The sequence below is a fragment of the Rhinolophus hipposideros genome (genome assembly GCF_964194185.1).
Source record: "Rhinolophus hipposideros genome assembly, chromosome: 9".
NCBI classification, from domain to species: Eukaryota; Metazoa; Chordata; class Mammalia; order Chiroptera; family Rhinolophidae; genus Rhinolophus; species Rhinolophus hipposideros.
Genome location: NC_138055.1, coordinates 75,246,554 through 75,266,281, shown reverse-complemented (window position 1 = coordinate 75,266,281; position 19,728 = coordinate 75,246,554). Strand labels below are relative to the sequence as shown.

The window sequence follows — 19,728 nt, the reverse complement described above, 5'->3', positions numbered from 1 at the left end:
ATAAATCTTTTAGTGCTTATTTGTATATTAATTTTCAGAAAAAACATACTGAGTGGGTTGTGAGACAGCTGTAAGTACACAGATGAATAAAACTTTTTTCAAGTTGTTTACCATCCAGGAAGTGAAAAAAAGGCTTGTTATAATACCATGTCATAAATCATGTATTGTATCCTGATATCTTTGTAGGTTATATGAAAAATTGTCAGTTGGATTATGATTGTTTCACATGTAGTTGATTATGATGGTAAAGTAGTAAATATAAATCTAGATGATTTGGGCTTGGGAAACTATTTGGTCACACCCTGTCCAATAGTTAATTAGGAACTAAAATAAAAATGGTATAAAAATCAGATATGATGATGACATAAAGTTGGGATCAAAAGGTAGTAATTTGGGCTCTTTAATCAAATTTATGGCATTATTTTGAATATTAATACAGTTATTGACATGTTGGATTAAATTTGGTACAGATAAATATAATATCTTTTTTTAAATTATTAAATGCTGGATGGAGAAATCTATGGGTTAAAAACAGTTCAAATGAAAAAGATATGTGATTTATAGTTGACATAAATAATTCAGTTTAGGTTAATGGCTTGACAGGACAAATGTAGATTGTGTTTATTGGCAGGCATAATAGTAATCCTTCCATATGGTGAGATGATAATAAATTGTATTAATTTATGGATATTAAAGTGTTATAGATAAAGTGGTAAAAGTCTGATGGAAAGGTTGAGGAAATTAAAGACATTTAGCTTGGATATGGAAAGATTTCAAATAAGTTTTCCTATGTTTTAATATAATTATGTGATGGAAGAATAAGATTTGCTTGTTGCACATGTACTTTTCTAGTTCAAATAGGTGTAGATATTAGGTGAGTGACTTACGTTCAATAGAAAACCAACTTTGTGTCACTCTGACTTGCCCTGCAGCATACACACTGTTAGGTAGTAAGCTAGCTGTCACTAAACGTTTAGGCCCTCCAATTCTGTGTGGTTGAATTAGACTTGAATTCTAGAATTTTTGATGACAGACTTGTGCTTTTTCCCATTCTTCACTAAATATAATGTTAATCACTTCATTAGCAGTAGAAGTGGTTATTACAGTGATCGAGTTTTCTTTTTTTAAAAAATAAAAATTGCTCAAATGATAGGGTTCTTGTTGATTCTGGGAAATACACAAGCTTCATCTTTAAGTTGTGTTTAGCTCTGACTTAGATCAGGTAGTATCTGACTTCATACTGAGTCTCATCGTCTTTACAGCTCATTTTCCATCTGACAGACATTATTGTAACGACATATATCCTCTTCAGAGCACCATTTTATACTGCATGCAGAAACTTGGCAGAAATTTTCCAAGAGCCATTGATTTAACCTCAAGATGCCTAATGTCTGTGATATTTATGATATCCGCATTACCTAGCATCCCACTGAATTAGTTTGCTGGGGCTGCCATCACAAAATACCATAGACTGGGTGGCTTAAACAACAGATATTTATTTTCTCACTATTCTTAAATCCTGAAATCCAAGATCGAGGTGCCAGCAGGGCTTGTTTCTTCTTGCTTGCCACCTTCTTTGGTCTCCTTTCTTCTGTGTATGCACTTCCCTGGTTTCTGTCTGTATGTCCAGGTTTCCTCATGTTATGAGCATACCAGTCAGGCTGGATGAAGGCCCACCTTCAAGGCCTTATTTTAGTTTAACTACCTTTTTTTAAGACCTTACCTACAAATACAGTCACATTGTGAAGTTCTGGAGATTAGGATTTAAACACATGAATTTAGGGAAACATAATTCAGCCCTCAAGATCCACTTAATGCAGACTTCTTTTCATTTTTCTCTAATTCTGAAATATTTGAGCTCAACACTGTCTTTATTAAAGTTCTGGGCTTAGAATCACACTCAATGCTCAGCAGTAACCTGGCCAATCAATGTATGTGTCTAAATTTGTACACATTTCTAAACACTTAAGAAATCACGAATAATCAATGCTCTTTACTGTTGGAGCCTGGAGATTCTGTTTTCCTATTACACGTTCCCACATTCTTCATATCTAATATCACCAAGACTTCTCCTTTCTTCTCTTTAAATATCTCTGGTTTCTGGGTTGTTTTTTTTTTTCATTCTCATGGCAATTGTCCTTATTGTGACCATTATTTTGGCAGCATTGACTCCTTAATTGATTTCCTTGTCCCCTAGGATTACCTATTTTCCTCATCTCCTATTTTGCTACCTGATTATTCTGTCTTAAACTAAACATTTTTATTGTCTTCCATTCTCCCATGGAAATTGTCCAATAATTCTCTATCACCTGGATGTATTCCACACTTACACTGAATGCAAGGTTTCCTTAGTATAACTCCACTGTGTACAGGTAATTCTATTCCTCCTGACGTCCTAGCACAGATTTCAATTCTGGACAGCATGTATTACCATCACCACACATTTAAACTTTCATCTGCAGTCCCATATGCATGATGCTTCGTTGTCTTTAATAATCCTTTCTTTACACTTGATCCTTTAAGAATCAGTCAATTGTCTGCTCTTCCACAGTATCCTTTCCAGAGTTTCAATGTCTGCTGATGTGTTCTTTTCACATACTTCTGTATCTCTTAGAGTTGGTGTTTATTCATTTGGGTATTTGTTTCTCTGTTACTACTTACTCAAGTTTTTATATTATTGTTCTCATCAGCTTTAAAAGACAGTATCCGTTTCTTATACAGTTCTTCCCGTCTCCATAATAATGCCTCTTTAAGTTCTTGTCAAATGAATAAAATGTTCATTTGTCTGCAAATAATGTCAGACTAGCTTAATGGAAGACAAAGAAATATGGATGAACAACATAATCCATGATTATTTTTAAGGCTATGGTGTTCTCATTTTGAATATATACTCTTTAGAAACACTGTGTGCTTAGTTAGAATTAATATGATGTTATTTTTCTTCAATACTAAAGAATGTAATTACAAATGTAATTTATTAACCTATTGCCCTAAGAAGTAGTGCACAGTGGTTGACTATGCTTAATCAAAGAACATCCTTTATCTGCTGAGTAAGTTCAATGTGCTTTTTTATTTAAAAAAAATCACAGAACAAGTTTACAGTACGGAATTATGTGCTTAAAAAGGCTGAATTATGACAGAAAAGAACTAGAAAGAAGGCGGGAAGCAAGCCAACATGAAATAAAAGGTAACGTGACTTTCTTTCAATCAAATGTGTTTTTTCTTGTTTTTTTAGCTTTCTCTTTTGTGAACCTAAAGTGCTGTATATGTTACAGTGATCATTAAGTAACAAAAGTATTTGACTAGAATCACTGTTCTGTCATCATTATTTTTTTTTCATTACTTTTCTGATTAAAATCCAGAAAAAAATGTTATCACTTTACAAGGTAAATATCTCATTTGGGACATATTTTTGACTTTTTACATTGGAGTTTATTCTTCTGAACTTCTTAATTATATACTTTTTTGTTCTAAAAAAGCCTCTATGTAGATATTTTTGTCAAACTTTTAATAGAACACACTCATGATTCAGAGAAACATGATACATAATTTATTTCTGGTAGTTCATTTTTGGCTTATATCATTTGAATTTATTTCAATGCCCAGAAATTTTATTTTTGTAACAGTCATAAAAATTATATAGGGATTTTATATAGAAGTTACATAGAGATTTTACCCCTATAAATGATATTAGTCCATTAATAATTTTAGCCAGGAATAATTTCAGCTAATTGCTGAAACTTGCGTGTGTACAAAAATGTTTGATTTGAATGGTAAGAAAAGATACTCCTTATTACAGATTTATTATAAAAGTACTGTATTTAATAATTAACCCTCTAAATGTTGAGAATTACCTTAATATACAGGAGAGAACTGTATTAAAATAATAATAATAATTAGATCCTATCCTTGTTAGAGACCACTTTATTTTTCTTGTTGTTGAACAAAAATTAATTGTTGGGCATAAGATGTAAGTATCTACAGGCATTGTTTTGGTAAAAATCATCAGTCCATTTATAAATGGCTATTTATATTTTTTAAAGGAGAAAGGGGCTCATTAAGGGAAACATAACCAAATATTTTTGAGAAAAATTTTGTATACAAGCAAAATAAATTATTTAGTTACATTTCTGTTTGCTGTTTCCCAGGAATTGATATGCGGGAAGCCTTTCATCTAATTCAATAGATGGCTGTACATTCGTTGTTCAAAGTAAAGCATGTGTCTCTGTTTTCATCTTCACTTTCTTCGGGTCTCACTTTAGATAAAAAATAGTATATATTACATACCATGTTTCCCCAAAAATAGCCGAACCATCAACTCTAATGCATCTTTTGGAGCAAAATTTAATATAAGAACTGGTTTTATTTTAATATAAGACCGGAAATAATATAATATAATATAATATAATATAATATAATATAATATAATATAATATAATATAATATAATATATACCGGGTCTTATATTAATTTTTGACCCAAAAGACGCATTAGAGCCAATGATCCAACTAGGTCTTATTTTTGTGGAAACACAGTATTACCTTCCCCCCTTGTTTAAGCTTAACGTTGTTTTATTCTTTATTTAAGATCATCTGTCTTAGACTTCTATAATTTTCATTTGTGATGAACAATGTCAGAAATTATTTTTATTTTTGGCAGTTCTTGGACAGTACATTTGTTCTAGAAGAATGGGCTTGAATGCCTATGAAGGTGATTGGTTAAGAATATTTTTCTATATGTGGTTCACTGGAGAGTAGATAGACAATGGATTTCTTATAATATTCATTTAACTCATTATTGAGGAGCAAGAAAGTGTTTTTCCATTATCAAAATTGCGCTGTTTGATTTTACTTTATTTTGGGGCTCCAGGAAATTACAAGTTGTTTTCAGTGCATTGTTGTTCAGTTGAATTGAAATTTGGAAACTAATTGGCCAAAGGAAGACCCCAGAAGGCAGTCTGTGCTTGACCTAACAAAAGACGTTTTAGCACACAAATAGATTTTACCAGTGGGTTCCACTTTCTCATTTTCTTTCTGAAGTATTTTTTCCAATTAGATTTCATTATGCTTAATCTTACCACTTGGAATGTGTCATATGTAGATATAAAAGAGAGGAGTTACCTATTTGGCCCTCCATCAAATATTATATTAGTATTTGGCAGTTGTTGGTTAAAGTGTAGCCCTGAGAAAAAGCTACATCATTCACTATGATTAAATACAGACAACTCCATATGCTAAGTAGCCATGAGTGAGATCATAAATAGCCCCTATTTTGTATAACTAATCTGATGACATTAACAGGAATAACTCTTGACTATGACTAGGGGCCTCTGTTATTATCTGAAGTGTTAATTAACCTTGACCTTAATAAACAGCTTTCTAAAGTGAACAGACCAGGTAAATATCAAGAATGTACTAATGTTTAATTTGCTGCTAGGAAAAAGTAACACTGATCTCTAGCTATTTATTGTTTAGGTCAGGGGTATCTCTACAAATCTTTAAAGTCAAGGCATAAATTTTGTTTGGAAACAGATTCATAGAAAGGGACCTGATTTACAAAATGAAGAAAAAGATATGTTTGTATTCTGAAAAAAAAAAGTTTGGATTAATATCTTATTTCCCTTTACCCTATAAATACATGGATTATTTTATATTTATTATTTTATATATTTGATGACTTTTAATTACAGGTGGGGCTATGGGATTTCTGATGACATATATTTGCAGAAATATGGTGACTATATAACGTCTTAGGCTATCAAAATGTAAATCTAGATCCAGAAAAGAATAAACACTACCTACTCAGAAAGCCATTTAATACAAGGAAAACTGGACCTTTTGTGTTTCTGTTTTTTTTAAACTATTACTCCATTAGTTTTTAAAAATGTTGTACTTAGTAAAAACAACTGGATAACTGTTGCTGTGAACTGTGCATACCTGCCCAACTTTTGAAGTGCAAGTGTGCTGTAACCAAGAGTTAAAACTAATCAGTTGCTATCAACAACAGCTGATTAATATATCGAAAATATACTAATCAATTTAAATCCTGTTTTCTGAGATTTAATACCTCAATGGAACAAGCTAGTGAAAACTCAAAGGAAAATGTATACTTCAGGACTGACCCAGGGACACCTAGTGAATATAATATATATAAAATATAAAATTTCCAGACATAGTAAAGATCATTAAGGAAGTCACATGCTTTACTAAAGATATAGGAAAAGAAAGAGCCAAAACTCTAAGAGAGACAGTAACTAACTATCCTATTTCCTAAAGAAACTCATTCTGCTTTGGCTGGAGCAGGAAATAGTCATAAAATCGTGGGAAGTGGGCATTTTTGAGTCTTTCCTCATATGTTTCTCATTAAGTCCAAAGAGACTTAGGGCCTTTCTTTTGAAATAAGACTGTTCAAGTCAATGATAGGCATTACGTAGAGAGATGTGAGGCAGATAGATCTTCTAGGTTAATGTAGAAATGCTTTACCACTGTGGATTGGCAGAGACAAAACGAGCACAAGCTAATTGAGGAACGACTACTGACTACAAACTACTACTGACTCTCATGGAATACACTGAATCAGTCCCGTCATCGACAAGAACACGTAAACGGCTAGAGGAATCAATAAACAGTTGTTTGAAGGCAATAGAAAGTAACTAACATATGTATGACATAACAGACTGATCCTGGAAAAAAGAGAAATGTGTTGAGGGAAGTCTGTCATTTTCTATAGCTTTCCCCGTCTCACAGAGCAAGGGAAGGGAAATTGTAATTTAAAGGTATCAAAGCTGCCGAGCTTTGAGGAACCGAGATCCTGGAGAAAAAGGAAATAAGTATGCCTGACGTACACGACTTGCCTCTGGAGACATTTTCAATCATAAAGTCTATCATTCAATATATATATATATATATGTATATATGTATATATATATGTATAAGACATGAAATGTGTGTATATATATATCAGACATGTAAAATACTGGAGCAAAATGAGGAAATGTAGGAAGAAAATAATAGAAACACCCACCGGTGAACCTGAGTCTTTTTTTTTTTCAGACATGGACTTTAAAACAATTGTGATTAATGTGTTAAGAAAATAAGTGACAAAATAGAAAAAAGTTAATAAATAGCTAGAATCAATATGTTAAGAAATGATCAAATGGAAATTTGAAGAAGCAGAGAGTCTGAATCTGAAATTAAGAACTTGATAGGTGGTTTAACAGTAAAAGAGATTAGTGAAATAGAAGACGGATCACTTGAAAATATATGGCCTGAAACATGAAAAGAAGCAAAAGGATGAATGATACAAAACAGAGTAGAGACATATTGGACGTATTGAAGAGTCTAGTATAGGTATAATTGGAGTCCCAGAAAGAGAAGTAAGAGAGAATAAGGAAGAAACAATATTTGAAAAGATAAATTGAACCCACAATTTATAAAATATCATAAAGAAAATGTGCCTGGATGACTTCATCACTGAATTCTTCCAAATACTTAAGGAAAAGAATAACACAAATCACATACTGTGTTTCCCTGAAAATAAGACCTAGTCAGACCATCAGCTCTACTACATCTTTTGGAGCAAAAATTAATATAAGACCCATTATTGTATTGTATTATATGTCATATCATATCATATCATATATCATATCATATTATATTACACTACATTATATTACATCACATCACATCACATTATTATATTATATTATATTATATTATATTATATTATATTATATTACATTATATTATACCCGGTCTTATATTAAAATAAGACTGGGTCTTATATTAAATTTTGCTCCAAAAGACGCATTAGAGCTGATTGTCCAGCTAGGTCTTATTTTTAGGGAAACACAGTACATATTCTTTCAGGGGTAGAAAGAGAGAAAATACTTTCTCATTTTATGAGACCAGCATAACCTTGATAGCAATAAATAATAAGGACACCAAAAAGGGATATTTTCAGGCAAACAGAACACAAGACTAGGTAAAAGGAAAATGCACCCTGACAAAGATGGTTTAATTCCAGGAATTTTAGGATTAACACTTGATAATTCCATCAATGTAATTGACCAAATAACACCATGAAAAAGAAAAATCAAGATGTTCTGAAATTAAGAAAGCTAATTTATTAAAATTCAAAACCTTAGCAAATTAGAAACAGAAAATTATTTCCTTAATTTGATAATGAGTAGCTACTAAACACATATAAAAATCTGACTGAATGTTACAATATTGAGAGCTATACCACCGCTTTCATTCAAGATTAAACTAGAAGTCTAATCAATTCAATAAGAAAGAAAATCTACTTTTTTTAAAAAAAGATACAAGGATTAGAAAGGATATAGAGAAAATCCAAATCATCTAATCATAGGCCATTTGAATTGACATGTGAATTTAGCACGCTCTATAGATAAAAGTTCAATATGGTTAAAAAGACATGCACTATCAAACCATGAAAAGATATGGAGGGACCTTAAGTACATATTACTAACTGAAATGAGACAATATAAAAGTATACATTATATGATTCCAACTGTATGGTATTCTGGAAAAGGTAACAATTTACAGCAACAGTGGTTACAGATCAGTGGTTGCCTGCAGGTGGGGAAGGGATGGATGATTAGATGTAGCACAGGAAATTATTAGAGCAGTGAAAATATTCTATATGATACTATACTGATGGATCCATGCCATTTTTCAAAACCCATAGAATGTACAACACCAAGAGTGAACTCCATTGTTAATTATAGACTTTGTCTCAATGCAGATTCATTGATTGTAACAAATGTCCCACTCTGGTCAGGAGAGGCGGTACACTTATGGGGACCATAAGGCATATATGAACTTTTTTCCATTCTGCTCAATTATACTATGAACTAAAAAATACTCTAAAGGCTACTTTAAAACTTCAGGAGAAAAATTAACTATATTTATACTATACAAGATACTAACAACAAACATAATAGGACAATCAAATATCAAATCAAATGAAAGATTTATGAGACTCATACAGAAAATTAAAGCAAGTTATTGAAGGAAATTAAGTAATACCTTAAAATGAATCTATAGATTCAATGCAGTCATTTTGTATTTATTAAATGTATTGGGGTGACCTTGGTTAATAAAATTATATAGGTTTCAAGTGTACATTTCTATAATATGTCATCTCTATATTGCATTGTGCTCATCACCCAGAGTCAGTTCTCCTTCTGTCACCATATGTTTGACCCTCTTTTCCCTCTTCTATTCAATGCACTCTTAATCAAAAACTCTGTTTGGGTGGTGGAGGGAGTTCTAAATTAAGTCTATCAGATTTTAAAATATATATTGAAATTCAGAGGCCAAGAATAGCCAAGACAATCTTGAGTAAAAAAATAAAATAAAATTCAAGGACTTAGACTGCTGTACACCAAGAATGCATATAAAGCTATAGTAAATAAAACAGAATGACCTTGGTGGAATAGATTAATAAAGCAATGGAATAGAATTGAAAGTCCAGAAACAGACTCAAACTCATATGAATGCTGGATTTAGAACATAGGTGACTATGTAGTGATCTTTTCAGTATACAATGCTGAATCAATTGGATATTAACTTTTTTTATTTAAGGAGTGTTGACTCTGCCTCCTACTGTACGAATATTAATTCAAAGTGGAATATAGATTTAAATACAAAGAGTGAAAAATAAAATGGAATGGAATAAAATTAAGCTTCTAAGTGTTAACATAGAAATACTTCATATTCTTTTGAAATAGGCAAATATTTCTTACACGTGAAACACAAATGCATGAACCCTAAAGGAAAGCTGATGAACTGAAATCCATTAGAATTAAGGACTCTAGTCACCAAAAGACAAAATTCAGAAAGTCAAAGGGAGCTTCAGGATTGGGAAAGCTATTTGCAATACGTCTTTAACAAAGGAATTATATTTAGAATATCAATAGAACTCTGACAAGTAAATAAGAAAAGGACAGACATTTAAAAATGGACAAAAGACCCTATAGGAACTTCATGAAAGAGGATTTCCAAATGGCCAATAAATATAAATGAAATTGCTGAACAAGTAGATATCAGAGATCAAAACTATTAATACAATGAGATATGACATGTTTGTTTGCGAGGGCAGAAACCTACTGTCTCACAATTCTGGAGGCCAGGCCGGGATGTCAGCAGGGCTGGTTCCTCCTGGGCTGTCAGGAGGAATCCGTTCCAGGCCTCTGCCCTGCCTGCTGGTGGTTCGCTGGCACTCTTGGTGGTCCCTGAATTATAGAGTGTCACCGCATCTCAGCCTTCATCTTTACATGGTGTTCTCTTGCTATACATATCTTATTTCCAAATTTCCCCTTTTAAAAAGGAAACCAGTCATATGGATTAGGGCCAATTCTAATAATTTCAGTTTAACTTAATTCGTTTTATAAAAACCGTATTTCCAAATAAGAGTACATTCTGAGGTACTGGGAATTAGGACTTCAACCTATGGAATTTGTGGGGACACAACTCAACCCATAATGACACAAATTTATCAGAATGGCTAAAAACAAGCAAGTAAAACAAAACAAATGAAAATTACAAAGTATTGATAAAGATAGAACTTTTCATACACGGCTATTGGAGGTTTAAATTGTGAGAGTGGAATTTATTTAGCAATATGTGCTGGTGTTAAATGTATGTATAAAACATGACTTACCGATTCTATTCTTCAGTGTTTATTCAACAGCAGTATAGTTAAGATAGTACAATACCATCAATATAGTATAGATAGTTCATAGCAACACTATCCTTAATAACCCACAGCTGAATCCACCCAAATGTCCATCAACAGTAGAATGGCTAAATTGTGGCACGATGAAATAATAGAATACTAAATAGCAATGAAAAAAACACCTGCTGTTTGCCAAAGCATAGATAAATGCCATATGGAGTGAAAGAGAGAGACACAAAAGTACATATTGTATGATTTCATTTATAAAGAGCTAAAAAAATCAGATAAAACTGATCTGTGGTGAGAATAGTCATTGTAATAGTTATTGTTGGGGTGAGGATAGAGATTAAGAAAGGACTTGTGTGGGGTTGAAATATCACTTTATTATTTTAATGTTACACACAAGAAAACCTAACTTGGTTATAAATTAATGCGTTACAACAAATTAGTCATGGTTTTGAAAAACTTAGCATATAAATATTCTCCCTTCCAAAGAAAAATACTACTCTGATTTTTGCAGATAATTTAAATGAGAAAAAATAAACAGTTCAAGTTGAAGAATATTTCCCAGAGTATTCTTTATATTTTTATAAATTTATAAATTTTATTCAGAAATAAAAAAATAACAGAAACTTATTTTTACTGTAATAGTAAATTACAAGTTTCATTTCCCTTTCTATAGAATTAGAAAAAAATGTTTTATTTTTTTCCAATTTCCCCTTAAGTTCCTTAAACTTATTTTTTTCTATGGAACATTCTGGCCCTTTTGACTATTTTACTGTTTGTTATGTATTTTGTCAACTCATAATGGGAAGAGATGGGAAAAAATGTTAAAATATACTTTGATATGTTTTGGTCTAAAAAAGCCATGTATGATATTTTTCTCTAAAGGTATTAGTTTAGAAAATAAAATTCATAGTTTTCCAAACCTCACTGAAATACTGCTTTTCAATTTAAAAGTAAAAACAACTTGTAACTTGACTGAGTGCTTTTATTTTTACCTTAGTATGTGATTAAAAATAACGAATTGACAAAATTATAGGGAAGTATCAAACTATTTAGTCCTTGTTCTGTCTTACTGTCTGGTGTCTGATTTACTGCTTCGGGTGAAAAATCTCTTCTAGTCTATATGCAGTGTTTAAATAGTGGTGAAAAATCACCGATGAAGACCTTCATTAGATTCTCATTTTGCTCTTTACTAAAAGCTGTGTATCAAGACTCAAATACGAAATGTCCCCATCTGGTGGCCAAAACTTTGAACTTCAGATGGAGCCTTAGAGCTTCACAGGGAAAACAAGAAACACTTGGAGACACTGCGTTCCATGTAATGAAATGGAAGTCCATTCATTTCAGTGATAACAAACACTCTTAAAATGACAACTTTTTTCTAGGTTAAAAGTAGAAAAGGTTAGTTGTTAGAACATCAAATACATGCAACACGGGGGAGTCGGGGCGGTGCACTGAGTAGGGGAGAAAGAAATTAGCCAAGGGCTGACCTGACCAGACGCCTGCCTGACCAAACTGCTCTTTTCAGCCGGTGGTTTTGTTTATTACGCAAAAGGCTGCAGCCTAAAATGATGCGCCTCTTTTCCTAGATGTGTTGGTGTGGAGCAACGACCGAGTTATTCGCTGGATCCAAGCAATTGGACTTCGAGAATATGCAAATAATATTCTGGAGAGTGGTGTGCACGGCTCCCTGATAGCCCTGGATGAGAACTTTGACTACAGCAGCTTAGCTTTGTTACTGCAGATTCCAACACAGAACACCCAGGCAAGCTGCCCCTCTGTGCGGTAGCTGCACTGTGTCCTCCTTAGTTTATGTAACGACAAACTGAATTTTTAGGGGGAAAAAAAAGTTGGCTATGTATTCACTATTCCTAATGAGAGTTAGCTCAACGTTTGAAATATGTCACTGGGGCTTTAATTCCAAGCTACTGGATTTCTAGCCAAAACAAAGTCATATAATTAAGCAGGAAGGGATTTAGAGGTTATGTGGTCCAACCTCCCACCTGAATGCCAGATTCCCCAACGCGATATCCTGACAGATGGCCTTCAGTTTCTGCCTCTCTGAGAGACAGTCATTCCTATTCACATGTCTGAGTTATATAGACACTTAGCATTGGGAATGCCATTGATTCCCAAATCTGGATAATTATTTGAATCACCAGAGCCCTTAAAAAATTAAAATAAAACCTGCATTCTATAGCACAGGCCTAAGAAACCAGGTATCAAGAGATAGGGCACAAGAATACTAATTATCTAAAGTTTCCCCCAATGGTAACCATTGACCAGGTTTGAGAACCACTGCATACACTTGATCAACATTTGGCAGTCGAACTTTTTATTTTGTTTTTACATATTTCAAAGTTTATAGAAAATATTCAACTTAAATAAAGTGGCAAAGAGTGATCAAAGCCCCTTGACCTCAGACATTTATGGGAGGCTATTTCTCTGCTGTCCACGGACAAAAGAAAATTGCCCCACCCTGTATTTATAGCTAAACTTTACAATGGTTTGGAGATATGGAGAACTAATCTTAAAACCCCATAAATAAAATTGGGTTTGTGATGCTTTGTCAGATAAATATGATCTCTCTTTTTTTTTTTCTTTTAATTAAATGTGACTTCAGTGATACTGACTGTTATTTGATGTCAACAGGCTCGGCAGATTCTTGAAAGGGAATACAATAACCTTCTGGCTCTGGGAACTGAACGGAGACTGGACGAGGTAAGTCCTTGTCAGAACCATTCAGAAATCTTAGCACAAGGAAAATGGCTCTCAAGGAGCAGTGCTCAAAAGTTCATCAGACACTTACTTGTTCTACTGATAGAATCTAGCATTTCCCCCAGTAATGTTCTTAAATGTTACATTTTATTACTCATTGGATTTTTGAAATAACTTTATGAGTTCATAAATATTATCGTGTCAGCAGCTGTAACACTAAGAAGTTATTTGAAAACACACTTTTTTCATGAGCCATGAATGCAAACTGTATTGAACAACATTTTTAAACTACAAGCTATGATAACAGTCATCCTGATAAATTAGGCTTTTTAATAAGGAATGTGCTTATTTCTTAAATATCAGTATATCTTCCCAGGAAATTGTAGGATATTAAAATGAAGAGAAAACTTGCTTTCAAAAAATGGGAACTTTTCATTATTTTAGATAGCAATGTTGAGTTTTCCTTAGCAACACACATAACATTGTAACAGTTGTAGGGTTTGAAAGCTCTATTGAGTGTAATAATCCCTGTACCTAAGATAGGCGTGTTTAAATGGTTTGGACATTAATGAACATGGAAATAGCCTCCCGAGATGAAGAGATGCAAGAACATTAGCAAACTCTGTGTTTTGATAGACAGTGTGGACTTGACTAGTTCTTTTGAGCTTTCTACAGGGTCTTTTTGGAAGAGGTAGGAAGGAAACCTGAGTAGGAAGTGGAAAATACAGAGATGCATAATTTCGTGTTGCAAAATGCAGGTGTTCCTTGGCTATAAAGGAAAACTGATTAAAACAGTTTTATAAATGAACCCAGAAAATCCTAAAATGAGGCAATAATCCCAAATTCAAATGGGTTTGGCAGGTGACCTTGGTATTACAATACCAGGCTGTCCTTTGTGGAGGAGGCTATAGACAGATAAGCTCTGAGTCTTGACTTCAGCTAACTTCCTATAAATTCATACACCTGTCCAATCAGGATAACGGTTAATATTTTTAAAAACCAGTCAATATTTAACTGATTTTAATTGTATAAGTTGTTTGATAATCTTTTTAATCTTTATCCTTAATAGCTGAATGAAAAAGATAATCTGCATAAACCCAAACATACTTTTGAATCAAATATTCTCCTTGCTTAAAAGTTGCAAAAGTAATTTTAATAAAAATTATTAACGACCTGTCATATTGCTACGTTCTGAAATGCAGATTGATTCAAAGGAGTTTTCCAGGTGGAGACATGAGCCTCTGTGAGTTAGTGTTGCTTCCTGAAAATAATAAATAAGCAGAAGGGTCTAAATGGGATGTTATTATCTGCCTTTAAAATATGCTGCCTCATTTACTTATTATTAAAAATACAGCAAATTATTTTATCATTCCAACCCTCTACTCTCCTTTGTCCTAATTTTTTTGTTTGTTTGTTTGTTTTTGTTTTTTGAGTGTGAGCAAAAATAGCTAAATAACTGGCCCAGAACCAGAGTTCACTTGTTTCTGGGGCTGATCACATTCAGATTCCACTGAAATAATATGAGAAATGCTCATGTGTTTCTCCAGACTTTTACTTCAATGAAGAGGATATCTTTTAAGTTCATTTCATGGAAACTTTACCCCATGATTTTGCTGCTTTATAATTCCCATTAACTTTCTGCAGTAACACTGTCGAAAGAACAGAAGTAAGGAATCATGATTTAAATTCTCATCATACTGGCTTGCTTTTGAGCCCTTAACTCATACCTGATAGGAGTTGTATATTCCTACAATGTAATGTAATGAACTGAAGAATATTTATGTTTATGCCACAACTTCTCTGAAATCCAAGAAGTCAGAGAGGTCACTGCTGTGAAATTCTGCTTCTTTTCTACACCGATAATCATTTGGAGATCTAGGGCAATGTAAAACCCAACAGTTGAGAAGAGAAGAGGAGTAGTAGACATTCTATAAACTGCAAAATGTCTACCAAATCTAAACAGAATTTAGATATTGATAATAAGGAATCAAAAAGAGCAGTGTATAGATGTAATTGTAAATGATTTTATTTTTCCTAGATTAACCTTGAATGTTACTTATTTAAATTAGAAGCCTACAATGAAGAACCCCCTGTAGTGTTACTTATTTATAGCAATGATCATTTGAGCTGACTGGTGGTGGCGGTGGCACAAAACCATCCTCCCGTACATGGCGGTGGCCGCTGTGGACATGCTGAGGCCTCTTATGCCGCCGTGCCCCTTTGTCGGCTCTATTGCCAGATATTGGACTTGGGGGATCAGTAGTAGCAAGTCATGCATCAGACCTGGTGGAAATCATGGTACCTGTTAAGGATTGCATCTTGAAAGTCACCTTGCATGCAGTTGTGCTTGAAAGTCTCCAGTAGAACTTGAGACGTCAGCAAACAGAAACATATCGCTTCTGTTTTGAAGAGCAAAGGCTTAATCCACAAGAAGACGTAGATATACCAGTGTTTTCCTATATTGATCTTGAATTTACTGAAGCTCCAAGAATGGTCAATGTTGATCTTGTTACCCTTTCTTACACTTTTTTGTTTGAATCAAAGCAGAGGCACAAGTTGCCAGTTCCAGATTATAATAGAAGTCAGCAATTTGGGTCTCCATCAAACGTGATTTTTGAAAAGTCATGTATCTTGTCATCTCAGAAGAGAAATCTACAGTAATGTATTCCATTCTATTTTAGGACTTCTATTTTAAATATTATGTACTGATATTTCCCCAGCTAACCCCCCCCCCTTAAAATTAAGAGAACAGGTTCAGCTTTTTATCATAAGGAATCCACATGTCTGTTTGGAATGGATGACTGTTCAAATTGACACTTAGAATTTGTTAAGAAATGTTGAAAGAAATTGCTTTGTTTCATATATATACAGGTATGGACTTGATGGTTCAGCTTAATTCACTGATTCCCTTCCAAATTATTAGCACTTCATACCAATAGCAATGACTTTTTTTTTTTTTTAATGCCCAGGTGTTGTCTTAGGCTCTAGAACTTCTGGCCATTTTTATTATTTCTAGAACAGTTGGTTACTACTTTCTTTCATTGTGACAGTCATGTTTAAAAGCTCAAAATGGAAGAGGAATCAGTAAGCCCTTGTAGTCTACCCACAGATTACATTCCAATTTCAAATGTGACTGTGTTTTTCCTTTAAGATTTGGGGCAATTTATATTCAAAGTACTGAATAATAATTTTGAAATTTCGGCATCATGAAAATGAAATAAAATGCATAAGTATCTCCTAAGCTCCTAGCATTTCTTGTGATAATTCCAAGTCCCTGAATGTTAAAAGGTTAAGTGTAGGATGTGAAGATTACTGAAGTTCTTCAATGAACAAACTGTAGAAAAGATGTGTTAAATTGTTTTAATAGTATTTGTCATTGTAATTTATGACATAAATGAATATACAATTTATTCTGAATGTTTTTCAGGATTATTTGTTCCAAATAGAAATATTAAATTGCAGTAAAAAGCAAAAAGGGAGAACATTTGGTATTACAAAGAATAGCGTTCAAAAGCAACTTGATGTAAAATCCAGTGATCTCTTCAGGGCACCTAAAATATAAACTACAGTATCACACCTTTTATAATTCATAATTCCAAACAAGAATATTATTTCTAAAGAAGTGCAAATTGACTTTTACATTTGATTTTAATTAAATGAAGGCACTCAGTAGTCTTCCTGAATAATATATTTAATTTCTCACATTTCATGCTTACATCTATTCAGAATTATTTTGTAATAAAATAATCTTCATCTAAAAAAAGATAAGATCTATGTGGGATGATTAATATTTTCCTTAGAATTAGATACAAAGAATACTATTATTATACTAATAAATGCTATCTTTCATATTATTGCTTATCTATTTAGAGAAAGTAAATATATCTATGCAGGTACTTTGTGTATGTACAGAGAGGGGAAAAAAGTATATCATTAATATATTAACAGAATCAGCAACCAGAATTACATTTATAAAACAGCAACCAGAGTTATGTTTTTAGTGACATCTGAAGGACACATGGATTTATTACAAAGATGGCTGCACAGGTTTTTCAACTTGTCACAAGTTAATTCAGTATGAGATAAAAATCTAAGAATTCTAGTTTCTCACACAGAACATAGGTTATAGTGTCCCGTATGATCCAGGCTATATTTCAGGTTTTCAAAGATGTTTACTTTCATAGAAGACAAACCTTGGATTTGAAATCACATGAAACCCTTTTTATTAAAAAAAAAAATGTATCAAGCTTCCTGCATTTTCATTTTGAAATCAATAGAAGTCTCAAAATAAAGCATGATATTCTATATGTATACTTTATAGACTGAATGTAACCAATCAATGTTACGTGTTTCTAACTCTGTACTGGCAGAGTGATGACAAGAATTTCAGGCGTGGATCGACCTGGAGAAGGCAGTTTCCTCCCCGCGAAGTACATGGTATCAGCATGATGCCTGGGTCCTCAGAAACATTACCTGCCGGATTTAGGTTAACCACAACATCTGGGCAGTCAAGGAAAATGACCACAGATGGTATAGTCGTTTTGCATTTCTGCTTATAAAATAAACAAGCTTGTTTAGCCACTGCTAGTTATCATTCTCTGACTTTGCATAGCTTTCTGGAATTGATTGTTTTTTTGACTTGGTTTGCTCTGCTTGAGGTTTACTTTGCTTTCATCAGACCAGACCCTTTTGTAAACTGCTAATGCATGAATTCATGGCACTTTATTTACATTTCAGAAAATGATTTATAATATCCGAAGAAGGGCAATGTTGGCTAATGTCCACATCTAGGAAGAATAATAAACGTCTGCATGATTTGTGTTTCTTTACTCTTCTATTCCTAAAGTAAATAATTTGTTTAGTTAAAGGTTGGATTTGGACTAAGGATCCTTAGTAAATAGAAATTAACTCCACTGTCACCCCACATGTTTGACTATTGCTAGCTTTCTATTTCATCTTAGAAACTCAGACTCATCAGATATTCTCACCTCTGACCAAGGCAGAAGGCCTTAAATAAACAAGCACAACCATGAGAAGAGAATTAAACAAACACAAAACCAATAGTAATTTCACAATTAGTATTTCCTTCTGTGGACATTAGACTTGTCTTATATACTTCACAAAAGAAAATAACCATTCTGAAGGAGAGACAATTACTAATGGTAGTCACAGTTATTTCTGTTTGGTGAGCATTGAAAAAACAATAGCCACACTCTCTTTATTAAGACAATCCCCTTGAATCATTCTTTCTTTTCAAGGTTACAGTTATCATGGCCCTTAAAATTTGTTCCGATAGCAGTTGCGATTTTTGATCTACATTTCTTCTAACTTGTTAATATTATGGAACATGTTAGTAAAATTCAGGAGGAATTTAACAGGATTAAAATTAGTGTAGGGGCTCTTCAATACTCAGGGGAAAACATCCACCCTACTGAATTATCTAAGAGCAAGCTTTGCTTCAAATACCGATGCACCCTGGGGAACTGCTCTTGTTACAGATTTCATCTAAGCAGGAATACACAATTCCAAAGCTCATTTGAATCACACTGGAATCAATTTTCACTAGTAACTTGGTCTAGACAAAAGGAATGTGAGTGGCTTATATCTGAGAGAAAGAAGATCTACTAATATGTACAGAATCCCTTTATGCAGGGAAAATGAATCTCTCTCATCTGAAATTTTGTACTCAGTCATCCCAGTCCCTCTAAAGCCCTTTTCTCCATTTGCAGTTCCTTCATCCAGACTGCAGAGGTTAGACAACTCCACTGTTCGTACATACTCATGTTGACAAGCCACTCAAAGGAGGCAGCACTGACTGGCTGTGAGTAGTTTCCCTTGGCCGACAGAAAACAAAGCACCCAAAACATGGAACCTACATAGACTCGTAAATATACACAGTACTCTTTGGGATGGCCTGGCAGTACAGAAGTGAGATAACCCCTTTGAGTTGCTAGAGGGTGGAAAGGAATCTTTATATTTTAACTCTTAATATAGGATTTCCTATCACCGTCTGTCTGCTATGGTGTAAGGTCCGTCTGTTGGAGGCCTGTCACTATCTTATTACACATCAGTGGGTGACTACTGCACTGTCTAATACTTTTGATTAGCGTTTTATATTGACCCACATCGCATTTTACTGACAAGAGTTTGGCACTTACAGAATAATACACGTTTCATGAGTACTTTATAGAGAAGAAACTGACACGGGCAGATAGCGATTCTAGTAAGTACACAGAGTCACATAGTGGCACAGAGAGGAAAATGATTTTGAGGTGATTTCATATTAGAAACAAAAGTATAACT

General features: G+C 33.4%; 1 protein-coding gene across 14 annotated transcripts in view; it reads left to right on the top strand.

Moving 5' to 3' along the window:
* Positions 1-19,728, top strand: part of PPFIA2 (PTPRF interacting protein alpha 2) — a 463,335-nt gene that overhangs the window by 441,468 nt on the left and 2,139 nt on the right. For 12 of the 14 annotated variants that reach the window (XM_081060602.1, XM_081060606.1, XM_081060596.1 and 9 more), the window contains 5 exons: positions 3,090-3,187; positions 12,297-12,472; positions 13,360-13,428; positions 17,796-17,955; positions 19,155-19,246. In XM_081060602.1, the coding sequence (XP_080916728.1) occupies positions 3,090-3,187; positions 12,297-12,472; positions 13,360-13,428; positions 17,796-17,955; positions 19,155-19,213 (562 nt within the window). In that variant the 3' untranslated portion in view covers positions 19,214-19,246. The remainder of the gene's footprint in view (positions 1-3,089; positions 3,188-12,296; positions 12,473-13,359; positions 13,429-17,795; positions 17,956-19,154; positions 19,247-19,728) is intronic. The other 2 variants (XM_081060608.1, XM_081060604.1) reach the window with 1 other exon arrangement.